The 15,726-nt window shown below is 42.4% G+C and overlaps 1 protein-coding gene across 3 annotated transcripts in view; it reads left to right on the forward strand.

Annotated features, from left to right (window-relative positions):
- LOC138974586 (uncharacterized) overlaps window positions 1–15,726 on the forward strand; it is a 28,998-nt gene that overhangs the window by 3,899 nt on the left and 9,373 nt on the right. For 2 of the 3 annotated variants that reach the window (XM_070347308.1, XM_070347312.1), the window contains exons 3-4: window positions 12,261–12,456; window positions 12,976–13,329. In XM_070347308.1, the coding sequence (XP_070203409.1) occupies window positions 12,261–12,456; window positions 12,976–13,329 (550 nt within the window). The remainder of the gene's footprint in view (window positions 1–12,260; window positions 12,457–12,975; window positions 13,330–15,726) is intronic. The other variant, XM_070347319.1, reaches the window with a different exon arrangement.

Below are 15,726 nucleotides of genomic sequence, written 5' to 3' on the forward strand. Positions count from 1 at the left end.
AGTATTGGTCCTGTTCCGAGCTAACAGACGCAGGCCGCTACCTACAGGCATGGGAATTGTCCGCCAAACGGCGGATTTCCGCCGAATTTTTTTTTGTTCCGCCGAAAATGCAAAAGTGTCCGCCGAAAAAATAAAGGGGGGAGGCACACAAAAAAGGCACCGGTTACTTTGGCCTTTGCGCAAAAGCCCGCGAAAACTTTCCGTACTTTGTTCACGCACTGCTACCGCCCGCCTCAGTTATTGAACTTTTATGTTTGAAAGTAAACCAGATTGCACAGATTGTGTTACAAGTTACATTTTCCTGTTTGTCTCAACAGATCAATTTTTTTTTTACAAATTTAAACCATATAATACATGTATATATTTTTGTTCTTCAAAAAAGCAAAAATTGGTACATTTTTGTACTAAAAACTCTGATTCTAAAAACAGAATTTGATGGCAAACTTGGAGCTCAGATGACACCAGATTGCACCATCTGGGTTCTTTGGAGAAAAATTTGTCCGGGGGAGCATGCCCCCGGACCCCCCTAGTAAGGCTAGGCGCCTCGTGCCGTCGACTTGACGCTTCGCGTCTTCAGTTATAAATTTTCCGCCTTTTTTTACAATTTTCAATTCCCATGCCTGTACCTACTAAGCTTTACGACACTGACTGTTAAGTCGCAGAGCCAGACTGAGTGAGCGTCTCCTCAGAGAGCAGACCGCCACTGCGTTCTTCCGTCGACCCCTCCGGAACATCACACGTTGAAGGCTGGCAGCAGAATATTCAGGGATGGCTGGAACAGGACCACTGAGACCAAGGTCACCATGAGAGCCCTGGGCAGGAAGGGTCACCAGAGCCGAGACAAGTTTTTTTTAATTTTTGCGCTTTCCGAGTCAACCAGTGTTGGTCAGACACCTGGGCACCCTCACAATCGCATTCGTGAAGTGAATGACACTCGGCTGCGTGATCCCAGCCTTCCCATTGGAACTATAGCACAGACCTGTTTACTCTTACGGAATGGGCGGAAGTTTGACGGATTTAAGATCGTTTTTCCGCTTGTCCGCGCACTGCTTGAAGCCTTCCGCAATTTGGAGTGATTTTGAGAAAAAAATATTTGTGATGTTTTTGGTAAAATGTCGCGATAGTTTTCTCAGTATTAAGACGTCTTTCATCCATTTCCGGTTAGAACGGTGTCTTCTTCCGGGACTTTGGTTACACGTATTGCCTGTTGGTGTCCTTTTGCAAAATGCCTCCAAAAAGAAAGGAACAACACGTACCGACACGAAACTGACGATGAAGAGCGCGATAGTGCGTGTGGGGCAAAGAAGAAGAGAATCTATTATCAGAAGTGGAAAGAAGATTACTCAAAGAAGTATCCGGACTTGAAAAAAAGAGTGTGTTTTATTGCTTTAGAGCGAGATTGTGGCTTTAAAAACAATCTTCCTCAGCTCATGAAGTGGAAAATCTTCCTCATTTTCCTTCAAATCTTCCTCATGGGTCAATGTAAGGGTAAACAGGTCTGTATAGCACTTCCACTCTGGGTTGGAGTCGACCGAGTCCCGAAAAACCCACTCTCCCCTTATGGGAATCGAACCACGATCTCCCGGCCCGCAGTCCGAAGCACTAACCACTGCGCCTATTTCGAACGATGACTTGATCGATATGATATAAACAATACAATATATGGTGTAGCATAGTTGAAATAGATATCATTCATCTAAGCTCCCAGGTACTCCCAGTAGCAGCTTAATTAATCTACCTTGCTGTGCTTGTCTGAAAGAAACACAGGACTAAAGTGCACCTTACTATGACAATTAAATTCAACTCCAAAGTTGTCTTAACCAAGGCACCACCACCACACAAGTGTAGACTGGGTTGAAGCTGTCTGTGTCATAGCGGCCTGTGACACTGTAGGGGTCACTCTGTGGAGGTATAACGGAAACTGCTGTCTCACAGCCCTGTCTATCTTTACTAATCTATCCATAGAATTATCACTTGTTGGGACATGTCTAATGTGAGGTCAGCTTGAGGCATAGATTCTAACCTACCAACTGCTGGGTAGATGATCGATGTAAGGTTACCTGTGGGGTGTACTGCTAAGGTTAGAGCTTGTATTGAGTGGATTTGTTCAATGGGTTTAGAACAGATTGAAATGTTTACATGAAGGTTTATTAAAGGCACAGTAAGCCTCCCGTAAACCATCACAGAGCTCCCCGAGCGTCTACATACAGTACAAGCATACTTCCATTTGAACGCTCACCGAACGGGAACATCCTGGCTGCTTTCTGTCGAGTGTGAGAAATTTTCAAAGAATTTGGTGCTGGACGGCTGTTATGATACCGGAAATCACGCCCGGACAGTAAGCCTCCCGTAAACCATCACAGATACTGTCAGGCTTTTACACACAGTACAAACACCCTTCCATTTGAACGCTCACCAAACGGGAACATCCTAGGTGCCCTACGTAAAGAGCGAGCAATTTTTAAAGAATTAATTTTGCAGATTGTCTCGAACACTTTTTGGACCCATCCTGAACTCAGGTCAAACATGAGTTACTTCCCTTCGGGTCTCATTCTATCGATGTAAACTGGCGATAGCCGTGAATCGATGATTATCAAAATGTTTTTGGACCGTGGTGCGTTTTTGCGCTGGACCTAACTTTTAAAATCTAAATAATAAATTGACAGCTTGTTACACAAACATTCTTTAATCATAAAAGAATTCTTTTTTCATCAAGACAAGATCAGTACAATTCGAAGTTGTGCAAGTTTGAAAAAAGAAAAGCCCGGAAGCAGGGTCACGCAAGGGTTGTAGCAGACGACGGTTTATGCATATCGCCGTCAGTTCCTCTCAACAGTCAAAAGCCATCGCTAGAGTTCTTGTGAACCACAGCCGTTTGTTTTGTGCATAAAAATGTGCTATTGTAAATAAGCTCACATCGAGTCGCATTCAAATGACTAACTGACGACTACATTGTGAAAAAGGGAAACTGGATCACACGGGTTCACGATGGCTCAGGGGTAAGATAAACCACGCAAAAAGAAATTCTTTGAAAATTGTTCGCTCTTTACGGAGGGCACCTAGGATGTTCTCAATCGGTGAGTGTTTAAATGAAAGGGTGTTTGTACTGTGTGTAAAAGCCTGACAGTATCTGTGATGGTTTACGGGAGGCTTATGCCTCCCGTAAACCATCACAGAGCTCCCCCAGCCTCTTCATACAGTACAAGCATACAGCAGTCCCTCTCATAAACGGACACCCTTGGGCCATAGCAAAACTGTCCATACATTGCAGGTGTCCGGTCACGGGAGGGGTGACCACACCACCCCCTCCCCCATACACTCACACAGAGACACACAAACAACAGGATTGAGTCTATGCTAATCACTTCTTGTGGCTACTAAACAATAACAATAAACTCCTAATACTTCTTTAAACGTTCTGTAAAAATGATTTGTATGAAAAGTGTTGAAAAGAAGAGATAAAATAAATCCTCAACACACTCACCATGCACTGACATACGAAAGCAGCCACACAAACACAGCACAGATCGAGCGTGTGCAGATGCTTTGCAAGAATAAGCTTGAAAAGCAGTTTGAATAAATAGCAGCAGATAGAGCTGCATGTCATAATCATGTAATTTATTTTCTTCTTGTCTGGCTTTATTGACTGCATGCCGATCATGTGGCATGGCAGTGACTTTTCACTCTTCAGTCGGAAATACAATGTACATAACCGGTGTTCGACATAAGCTCGAACGACAAAAGCTCGAACGACAAAATCTCGAATGGACAAAAGCTCGACGCGACATATGCTCGAACGACAAATGCTCGAATGGACAAATGCTCGACGCGACAAAAGCTCGACGCGACATATGCTCGAACGACAGAAGCTCGACCGGACAAATGCTCGACGCGACATATGCTCGAACGACAGAAGCTCGACCGGACTGTACAATTAATGATGCTGTCAAAACTACTTTGATAACGTCATATCTGAAACTGTCACGGTGATGTTGTTCTAGATCTAGTTTCGAGCGACAAATTGACTAAATTTGTTTGATATCACGTTGTTGTTGTTGTTGTTGTTGTTGTTGTTGTTGTTGTTGTTGTTGTTGTTGTTGTTGTTGTTGTTGTTGTTGTTGTTGTTGTTGTTGTTGTTGTAAGCACGCTGCTGGATTTTGAGCGACAAATTGACTAAATTTGTTTGATATCACGTTGTTGTTGTTGTTGTTGTTGTTGTTGTTGTTGTTGTAAGCACGCTGCTGGATTTCGAGCGACAAATTGACTAAATTTGTTTGATATCACGTTGTTGGTATTTCTGAATTGATACTCACAGCAAGGGACCAGCACGGTTGGCCTAGTGGTAAGGCGTCCGCCCCGTGATCGGGAGGTCGTGGGTTCGAATCGAACCCCGGCCAGGTCATACCTAAGACTTTAAAATTGGCAATCTAGTGGCTGCTCCGCCTGGCGTCTGGCATTATGGGGTTAGTGCTAGGACTGGTTGGTCCGGTGTCAGAATAATGTGACTGGGTGAGACATGAAGCCTGTGCTGCGACTTCTGTCTTGTGTGTGGCGCACGTTATATGTCAAAGCAGCACCGCCCTGATATGGCCCTTCGTGGTCGGCTGGGCGTTAAGCAAACATCTTTCTTTCTTTCTTTCTTTATTTGGTGTTTAACGTCGTTTTCAACCGTTCAAGGTTATATCGCGACGGGGAAAGGGGGGAGATGGGATAGAGCCACTTGTTAATTGTTTCTTGTTCACAAAAGCACTAATAAAAAAATTGCTCCAGGGGCTTGCAACGTAGTACAATATAATTTATGACCTTACTGGGAGAATGCAAGTTTCCAGTACAAAGGACTTAACATTTCTTACATACTGCTTGACTAAAATCTTTACAAACATTGACTATATTCTATACAAGAAACACTTAACAACGGTAAAAGGAGAAACAGAATCCGTTAGTCGCCTCTTACGACATGCTGGGGAGCATCGGGTAAATTCTTCCCCCTAACCCGCCGGGGGTGTTAAGCAAACAAACAGCAAGCAAACAAACAGTCGTCCATCTGCCCGTGCCGCTTACCTGAACCTTTCCTGATAAACAGTCAATCCTGGGCCAAATAAAAATAATAACATTGACAAATCTAAACCCCGACACGATCTTCCCCCTTCTTTTTTCTCTTCGTTCTTTTTTTCTTCTATTCTCTCTCTCTCTCTCTCTCTCTCTCTCTCTCTCTCTCTCTCTCTCTCTCTCTCTCTCTCTCTCTCTCTCTCTCTCTCTCTCTCTTGCAGATATATTTTAAAATAGCACAAAATAAACAGACAGGCAAACTAACACCGAGAAGGACAGGCACAGACACGTTCGATCTTTTGTCGCGTCGAGCTTATGTCCATTCGAGCTTTTATCGCATCGAGCTTTTGTCGCGTCGAGCTTTTGTCCATTCGAGCATTTGTCGTTCGAGCATATGTCGCGTCGAGCTTTTGTTGCGTCGAGCATTTGTCCTTCGAGCATTTGTCGTTCGAGCATATGTCGCGTAGAGCTTTTGTCGCGTCGAGCATTTGTCCATTCGAGCATTTGTCGTTCAAGCTTTTGTCGTTCAAGCTTTTGTCGTTCGAGCTTATGTCATGTACCCGTACATAACACAGCTCCCACTCTCCCTCACTAATGCCTTCCCCAAGCCGTGACAACTGATGCTTGGAAATTGTGTGGAAGAGTACACTCTCTATTTCTCTCCAATGCTCTTCCTGCTGACATGCAGTGACACTGGACACCCCACAGAGTTTAGCCAGCTACCCCTCCACCCCGCCCCCCCCCCCCTCTCCCTCTCTCTCACTCCCTCCAGCCATGTACTGTTTGGGGCTGTGGCCAGCTGCACTGTTCACTCAGAGCAAAACCGACTCACTGGTCATGGCTGAGGGGAAACAAGAGTATCTTGTCAATGAAAGAGGTTACACACAGATCGACACACCATGCTGAGAACTGTGGCCGGTTTTTGAGTCACTTGAGAAAAAGTGACTCTATGTAATCGGTCAGTGTTAGTCTGTCCGGCCGGCCGTCCGGCCGGCTGTCCGGCCGGCCGGCCGTCCGTAGACACCACCTTAACGTTGGACTTTTCTCGGAAACTATCAAAGCGATCGGGCTCATATTTTGTTTAGTCGTGACCTCCAATGACCTCTACACTTTAACGATGGTTTCGTTGACCTTTGACCTTTTTCAAGGTCACAGGTCAGCGTCAAAGGAAAAATTAGACATTTTATATCTTTGACAAAGTTCATCGGATGTGATTCAAACTTTGTAGGATTATTCTTTACATCAAAGTATTTACATCTGTAGCCTTTTACGAACGTTATCAGAAAAACAAGGGAGATAACTAGCCTTTTCTGTTCGGCAACACACAACTTAACGTTGGGCTTTTCTCGGAAACTATAAAAGTGACCGGGCTCAAATTTTATGTGAACGTGACTCATTGTGTTGTGAATAGCAATTTCTTCCTGTCCATCTGATGCCTCATATAATATTCAGAACTGCGAAAGTGACTCGATCGAGCGTTTGCTCTTCTTGTTCATTCTCTTTTGCTCAGGACCTTCATCGACTGTGGTTTCTGTTGTTTACGTCCAACAGACAAGAATAAAGAGCACAGTGCAGTTTCATGTTGGCATCTTCGCAGGTACTCCACTCCTGACCAAAACTACCCCCCCCCCCCCCCCCTGATGGGTACACGTGCACTCAAGTTATCAGTGACTGTCATCACGCCATTGCGGCTGTGATCTTTGTACCAAGAGCCGGACTGCTCTGTTATCGATTTTGTTGTGGTGAAAATTTGACGATGGTCTGTCCGTACATTGGAGGTATGACCTGCTGTTGGGACCGAAAATGAGTGTCCGCGTCCACGTTTTGTAGGTGTCCGCGTCCACGTTTTGTAGGTGTCCGTTTAAGGGGGGCAAATATAGAAGGAAAACACACCGTGCCGAGCAAATGTGTCCGTACATGTCAGGTGTCCGCCGAGAATATTCTTCGATTTGGTTCCCACAGCAGTGAAAAACACACGCACGCACATCCACGCACACATACACACAAAATAAAAACAAATCAAATTGAATATCCTTTGTTCAAGCGTCTATAGTGAACCTGGTGAACCCTCGGACTGGTGAACCCTCAGACTAGTCATGGACCCTGGGACTTGTGAACCCTCGGACTAGTGAACCCCTCTCAGCATCTAGTACATAACACAGCTCCCACTCTCCCTCACTAATGCCTACCCCAAACCGTGACAACTGATGCTTGGAAATTGTGTGGAAGAGTACACCTCTATTTCTCTACAATGCTCTTCCTGCTGACATGCAGTGACACCGGACACCCCACAGAGTTTAGCCAGCTACCCCTCCAACCCCCCCCCCCCCCCCCTCCCTCTCTCTCACTCCCTCCAGCCATGTACTGTTTGGTGCTGTGGCCAGAGAGGCCAGCTGCACTGTTCACTCAGAGCAAAACCAGTTGACAACCCCCCACCCCACCCCCACCCCCCTTTGGGGGAAGAATTTACCCATGCTCCCCAGCATGTGGTAAGAGGCGACTAACCGATTCTGTTTCTCTTTTTACCTCTTGTATAGAATATAGTCAATTTTTGTAAAGATTTTAGTCAAGCAGTATGTAAGAAATGTTAAGTCCTTTGTACTGGAAACTTGCATTCTCCCAGTAAGGTAATACATTGTACTACGTTGCAAGCCCCTGGAGCAAATTTTTGATTAGGCACGTTTCATGATATTGAGGATTGCAGTTTCCCCCTCACACACAATATTCCAAAATAATAAATAGTCAAACAGGGACCAAAAAACAGTTTGCACCAAGAGTTCAACTTTTTATCTATCCAAAACAGTAAAAAAAATTATATGAACATTCGTATTTCCAAGATGATTGGCGTTCCAAGACGCTATATCCTAAAACCCCCAAAACATGCTTTTACAACTTTAGTGCATAATAACTGCCCAAAGGTGCAGTTTAAAGCAACCATTGATAATAATTTTTAACATACTCCTTGAACACATTAAGAAAAATGGTTAACTTGCAAATAAAGGGACAGCATTGATCAGAACAATGGTAAGATAAAGGACGCTACTTATATTTTGTACATTTTTTATCTTTATCGTTTCCTGTAGACCTCAGAAGTTATAGCCAGCTTAAGAAATCATTCTAAAATCGAAAAACAAACATATATACATTTTGTACGCAGAGTAGATTGATATTTGACACAGTCACACAGACATACGTGGGCTATAGGGCAACCCTACCCCCTAAATTTGAAAACGGGGTCAATTTCTTAACTGCATGTATTCAGCAAAACAATCCATAAAAAAATAAAAAAATCACAAATAATGAACTTATGACTTTAGAAAAGCATTCAAAAATGCATATATACAACGCTTTTTCTTTGTTCCCAATTCAAGGGGGTGTGCTATTCTCAGGTAACACTGTGAACGCTCAAATGAGACTTGATCACATGTCAAAAAAAGTAATCCCCCCTGTTGTTCATGGTTGGTTGGTGGGATTTTTTTTATCTGAGCCATTGGCAAGCATGAAATGTCATTAACATTAGGAAAGACATAGTATCTCTCATTGTCTTTTGCGCGCAAACACTTCACACAGATCTCCTCTCGATCTGGCCCATCGGGGAAATGGGTTGACTTGGGGATGATCACCGCCCTGTATCTCTCCACCTTTCCATCCATGCTGACAAAGTCAGCGGTCACAAAGTACCCAACTTGAATGTCTCTTTGTGGGACAAAGAACCTGGTTTTCACGACTGGCACCACATGGTTGGCTGACCACGCGGCATCCAGTGGCGTGTTGTGGGTAGACGTCCATTGGACATAAATTGGGAAGGACGTCGCTGGATCATCTGGTTTGCATACTTTGTTCATGTACAACATTTAGTCAAGCTGTCGAACTAACAGAATGAAACTGAACTCACTGCATTTTTACAGCAACAGCGTATACTCGTAGCATCGTCAGTTCACCGCTCGATGCAAAGGCAGTGACATTGACAAGAAGAGCGGGGTAGTAGTTGCGCTGAGAAGGATCGATAGCACGCTTTTCTATCTCTATTCTTTTTAACTTTCTGAGCGTGTTTTTAATCCAAACATATCACATCTATATGTTTTTGGAATCAGGAACCCACAAGGAATAAGATGAAATTGTTTTTAAATCGATTTCGGAAATTTTGTTTTAATAATAATTTTTATATTTTTAATTTTCAGAGCTTGTTTTTAATCCGAATATAACATATTTATATGTTTTTGGAATCAGAAAATGATGAAGAATAAGATGAATGTAAATTTGTATCGTTTTAAAAACAAATTTTTTTTTTTTTACAATTTTCAGGTTTTCAATTACCAAAGTTATCAATTAATTTTTAAGCCACCAAATTGAAATGCAATACCGAAGTCCGACCTTCGTCAGAGATTGCTTGGCCAAAATTTCAATCAATTTGATTGAAAAATGAGGGTGTGACACTGCCGCCTCAACTTTTACAAAAAGCCGGATATGACGTCATCAAAGGTATTTATCGAAAAAAATAAAAAAAATATCCGGGGATATCATTCCCAGGAACTCTCATGTCAAATGTCATAAAGATCGGTCCAGTAGTTTGGTCTGAATCGCTCTACACACACACACATACACACGCACAGACAGACACACACACATACACCACGACCCTCGTCTCGATTCCCCCTCTACGTTAAAACATTATTTTAGTCAAAACTTGACTAAATGTAAAAATAAAAAATTAAAAATAAAAAAATGGGATAGCGGCGAAACGGGATTGCGCCAAAATGGGATGCGATAGTAAGATGACGCTTGGCTTGTGAAATGTCGCCAAAATGGGACGGCGGCAAAACGGGATTGCACGTAAATGGGATATTGCGCGAATTAAAAACGAAGGAGTAGACCCTAAGTTTCTCGTACGAGATGTTTACTGGGAGTAAATATTTGGGGAGTAAAAATTTAGTTCCTTGTGGAGTTCTTTTTTCGTACAAGATTTTTACTGGAAGTTTACTCCGGAGTCAATTTTTCGTGGAGTAAAAATTTCGTATTACACCGGTTCATGACCGTTGTGGTAACGAGCGCACATTGCTGTCTCCATATTGTGTTCCTACGAATCGAAAGTATGATCGCCAAGCCCTTCTGTCATTGAAGGCAACGTTCGATATTTGCGTCTGTCAGCGTCGCCAACGTTCGACAGATTGTACTACTGTTACTCACAAACTTTCAATTTACACAATGAAATGCCAATAACATGCAAACACAACAATGGGAGACGAAGGGAAAACCTACTAGCGATTGAAATTATGCAAACGAACTCACAAATCCCTCACTTTCCGAATGCAAATGCTGCAAATCCGTATGCGCGCGTCGCTGTGCCGAACGTTGGGTTGCCGAACGTTGCTGACAGACGCAACAAAACTTGATCAAAAGGCACTAAAAACGATTAAATGTTTTACTTACTGGGTATCGCATTCCTCTTTTTCTTCCTGCAGACGATATCAAGCGGTTGAAACGTCGTTTCCGATGAAAGGCTCGGTTATTTCCGTTAAAAACGAAGTTTGCCGAACGTGTGATTCCGTCTACAGACACCGGTCGGATCACAACAAAAATGTTCATTCTTTGCGATTTTGTGATACTGTTGATGATACACCTGCTTTCCAGTGAAGAACATCAATAAAATGATGTTCACAAGCAAGAATAACAGACAAAAGCACGCGATGTGTAAAATTAGGCTTTGCTTTGCAAACAAAGCACGTGTTTTTTTTACTGACAGACACTTTCGGTGGCGATTGAAAATTTTTCCAGAAACGGTTTTATGCTCCCATTTGATATTTTTTCCCTATTTTATCTAGTCAGAGACTAACCTTGTGTATTAATTGAATTAATAACCCCATTATCATATGTTTTGTGTGATATTTCGTGTCTGCTTGAATCACACTTTGAGATGGGGTCATGTGACAGAAGGAAATGGTGTCTGTCAGGATTCACACGTTCGCTTCGAAAAACGCGCTCAAATAATTGCTCAAACACAAACATTTTAGCTTTTATTTATTTTTTTGTATTGCAAATACCATACTTACTCATGCCAAGCAGAAAAAATGATGAAAATCAACACAGTAAGCAAGTAATTTGAAGGCAAAGTTTACACACATCAAAGAGTCTGATTACCGTGAAACCTGCCATGAGTGCTTTTGTGAACAAGAAACAATTGACAAGTGGCTCTATCCCATCTCCCCCCTTTCCCCGTCGCGATATAACCTTCGTGGTTGAAAACGACGTTAAACACCAAATAAAGAAAGAAAGTTGACTGTGTTGTAACTTTTGACAAAGCAAGACAACTGAAGGGTTCACAGATTAGGCAACCAACTCACTGAGGGGAAACAAGAGTATCTTGTCAATGAAAGAGGTTACACACAGACACACAATGCTGAGAACTGTGGCCGGTTTTTCACTCTCTTTCGCTCAGGACCTTCATCGACTGTGGTTTCTGTTGTTTACGTCCAACATACAAGAATAAAAAGCACAGTGCAGTTTCATGTTGGCATCTTCGCATGTACTCCACTCCTGACCAAAACTACCCCCCCTCCTGATGGGTACTCGTGCACTCAAGTTATCAGTGACTGTCATCACGCCATTGCGGCTGTGATCTTTGTACCAAGAGCCGGACTGCTCTGTTACCGATTTTGTTGTGGTGAAAATTTGACGATGGTCTGTCCGTACATTGGAGGTATGACCTGCTGTTGGGACCGAAAATGAGTGTCTGCGTCCACGTTTTGCAGGTGTCCGTTTAAGGGGGGCCAAATATAGAAGGAAAACATTCCGTGCCAAGCAAATGTGTCCGTACATGTCAGGTGTCCGCTCACGCCGGGGGCCGTACATTGCAGGGACTGCTGCACATGGAAGTTTATTATATGATTATATGTCTCAGGTGTGTACATTGCCATATATGTCTGATGTCTTTACTGTTCGTTCACTTTGAAGACCGATGCCTTGAAGTGTTGTGAAGGTGTTTTTTTTAAATTTTATAAAGTGTTCACTTTTCTTTTGATTCTTGATTTTGAAACAGTCTATTTCAGATTCCCATTTATCCATTTTTTACAAATTTGCTCCATGCAGACCGGCCACTCTCCTTGGCTTACTGTGGCTGCACACACAAACATGATGAATACACACCACCACGCAGTTAAAATGACCCGTGACTTATCTGTTAATTATTATCTTTCCTTTTCTTTTGTTTTTAGCAACAGGATGGACAGGCTATGTGAGGGTTGCATACAGCACGCTACCCAACCAGACCCCTCGTACTTTCGAGACACTACGCAGCACAGCACGCAAGCGTGGCAAAAAGAAGGCGTCCCTGGTGATTTTCGACAAAGATGGCACTCTTATCTGCTTCCACACCATGTGGTCACCGTGGGCACAGAAACTTATCTCCAAGTAAGCTCAGGTTCCCTTTCGAAAGGGATGGATGATTTGCAATGAATGGAAAGTTGATATTTTGAGGGACTCTGTGGGTAGAATGGGGAGCAGGGAGGACAACTGTGGAGACTGTGGTTCGGATATTGCATGCTTTTAGGTCAATCTACCACAACAAAACTTCATGAGTTGTGTAATTACCGGGAAGGAGAAACTTGGCCTGAGGCTTTTTTGGGTCAAGTATGAAAGCTCTATATGAAAGATTGATATATATATATGTGAAAAAAACATTATGCATGAAAGTTAAACTCAGGAGAATACAGAATTTGGAATGTTAAAGCTCAGGCAATTGGGGTTAATATTACACATATAGTCACTTTCAGAACTGTCCGAGTAATAGAGAAGCTATTTGCCGGTGTGCATGTTATTACAGGTCTAGCAGGGAGTTAAGACCGAGGCCACTGTTCATGGTTTTGAAAGCAATAATATTTTGTGACTCCAATTTTAACGAGGTGTTATCAGTGTTGGTTTGTCACACAGCATCGTCAGCGCGGCAGGGCTGGACATCAGCCAGAAGGTTTCAGACACGCTGGGCTACTGCGCCAAGTCCAAGCGAGTGTTCCCCGGTCTGCTGGCCGAGGCAACCACCCCCATCATCCAGGAGGCGCTGGTCAAGACCCTGGTGGCGGAGGGCATCGAAAAAGAGCGAGCAACGCAGATCATCCGAGACAGCTGGTTTGAGGGCGACGTCGGGGACCCTGACTCTGTCAAATCTGTGACCAACCTCAAGACGCTGTTTAAAATTCTCAAGCAGAACGACATCAAGGTTGCCGTGTGCACTTCAGACAACCGCAGAGGCACTTTGAACACCCTGCGTAATCTTAGCCTTACCAAGTAAGCTGGTCTTTTGTGGACATTTTATGTGTGTGTGTGCGTGGGTGGGTAACTGGGTGGTTGTGTGGATGTGTTTGTGTTTGAATCCAGTGCATAATGTATTTGACGTGAAATAAATAGTTAAAATTCTGCAAAAAAAAGATTTCCATTATGAGATACTGCCTTTTGCAATTGCAGTTTCCCTGTGCTCTTTAAATTTGAAAGTAATAAGACAGCTCAGTTTTCAGAGTTGAAGTCAGATTCTGAAGGTGAACTCCTTTGACAGGGCTGAATATTGGCGGTCACCCGATCGCCCCCGGCGGGTTAAAATCGCGTCGGGCGGGTTCGAAATTCCTCTGAAATCGCCCGCCGGTGTGACGTTTTCATCTTTCGCCGTGTTGATATTTCGCTTCTCGGCCTCGTTGATCTAGTATAAACTCTACACTGAACAAAAAAACACTCTTCGATAGTACAGATGAGCGACCTTGTGTACCTTACATTCATGGGGCCAAATTTGTCCAACCAATTTGTTTTATTTAACTTAGAAATTTGATTCATCCTAAAATGTTTTCCTTCTTACTCAAGGGACGTAACCACTCAGGACATGTTTTCGAAGAATTCGATTTTGGGGGTAAAATCTATTAAATTTTAGGTTGTGGCTACATCCACGGGTCCGTGCCTCGAGTCCCCATGCTATATTCACGGCACTGGCTCGGAACCACTCGGAATCGTTCGGATTCACTCCGCAGTTTAGTCATAGCCTCGCGCTGGCACAGTTGGCGCCATATTGTTGAGATGGAAGCGGAGGAAGAAACGATTAGTGTCGGCGAAACGTTCAACTCTTTTGACATCCTACAAACCAAACTGAAAGCCTTTGAGGAGCGCACTCATGTACAACTTTCGAAACGTTCTTCGAGATCGATAGCAGCCCAGAAAAGGCTTTTTGGGTCTTTTGACAATAAAGAGAAGTAACTGAATTCGCAAAATCAATTGAACGCAGTCCGCGGCTAGTGCAAAAGGCAGTGAAAGTGATGAGCCTGTTTGGCGTGGTAGCGGCTCTGCTGTGCTTCAAAGGACACTTTACTGTACCTCTCTTCGTTTTAACTTTCTGAGCGTGTTTTTAATCCAAATAATCATATCTATATGTTTTTGGAATCAGGAACCGACAAGGAATAAGATGAAAGTGTTTTTAAATTGATTTCGAAAATTTAATTTTGATCATAATTTTTAATTGTTTTAATTTTCAGAGCTTGTTTTTAATCCAAATATAACATATTTATATGTTTTTGGAATCAGAAAATGATGAAGAATAAGATGAATGTAAATTTGGATCGTTTTATAACAAAAATATTTTTTTTACAATTTTCAGATTTTTAATGACCAAAGTCATTAATTAATTTTTAAGCCACCAAGCTGAAATGCAATACCGAAGTCCGGCCTTCGTCGAAGATTGCTTGGCCAAAATTTCAATCAATTTGATTGAAAAATGAGGGTGTGACAGTGCCGCCTCAACTTTTACAAAAAGCCGGATATGACGTCATCAAAGACATTTATCGAAAAAAAGAAAAAAAAAGTAAGGGGATATCATACCCAGGAACTCTCATGTCAAATTTCATAAAGATCGGTCCAGTACTTTACTCTGAATCGCTCTACACACACACACGCACACACACACACACATACACACACACACATACACCACGACCCTCGTCTCGATTCCCCCTCTTTGTTAAAACATTTAGTCAAAACTTGACTAAATGTAAAAACGATCCAGTATATGTGATAAAGAAGAAAAGACAGACCTTCAACAATAGGATAAGGGGTGCAACTCTGCAACTCTTCTGAATCAAAAGCATAAAGATCACCTGTAAACAATTCTAGGATCAGGAAATCGGAACATCTGTTTGTTTTCATTAGGAAATAGAATTGAAATATAATGCTTTTGATTATTTATGACTTAAGCTGTGGTAAATTTGGCTGGTATGCAACTTTAATACTTCTGCTTGATCTAACAGTAATATTAATAACACACACATAAAGAAAAAGAAACATAACAAGAAAGCAACTTAGACAAAAATTTGTAGTTAGCTTTTTATACTTGGTTTTACACAACAAAAAACATAATTTAAATTAAAAAAAATTGCTGATTTACTCTTTTGTTTAAAGTGTGTGTTTATGTGGTAAGTAAAGTTTCATAGTAAATTACTTTGTAAATTGTGTGGTAGGGGGTACATAAAGGGGGTAACTTTCAGTGAGGTTTAGTGTGTGATTGTGTGACAGGGTGTGAATGTTGTTTTGATTTCTTGTTTCTTTGTGGCGGCTTTTATTTTAAATTCTTTATTAAAACAAGGTTAATTATCATTATATTAAAATATAGCATTTTGGTCATCAAGTATTGTGTGTGTTTGTGGTAGTTAT

Source organism: Littorina saxatilis, linkage group LG1 (genome assembly GCF_037325665.1).
Source record: "Littorina saxatilis isolate snail1 linkage group LG1, US_GU_Lsax_2.0, whole genome shotgun sequence".
Classification (NCBI taxonomy): Eukaryota; Metazoa; Mollusca; class Gastropoda; order Littorinimorpha; family Littorinidae; genus Littorina; species Littorina saxatilis.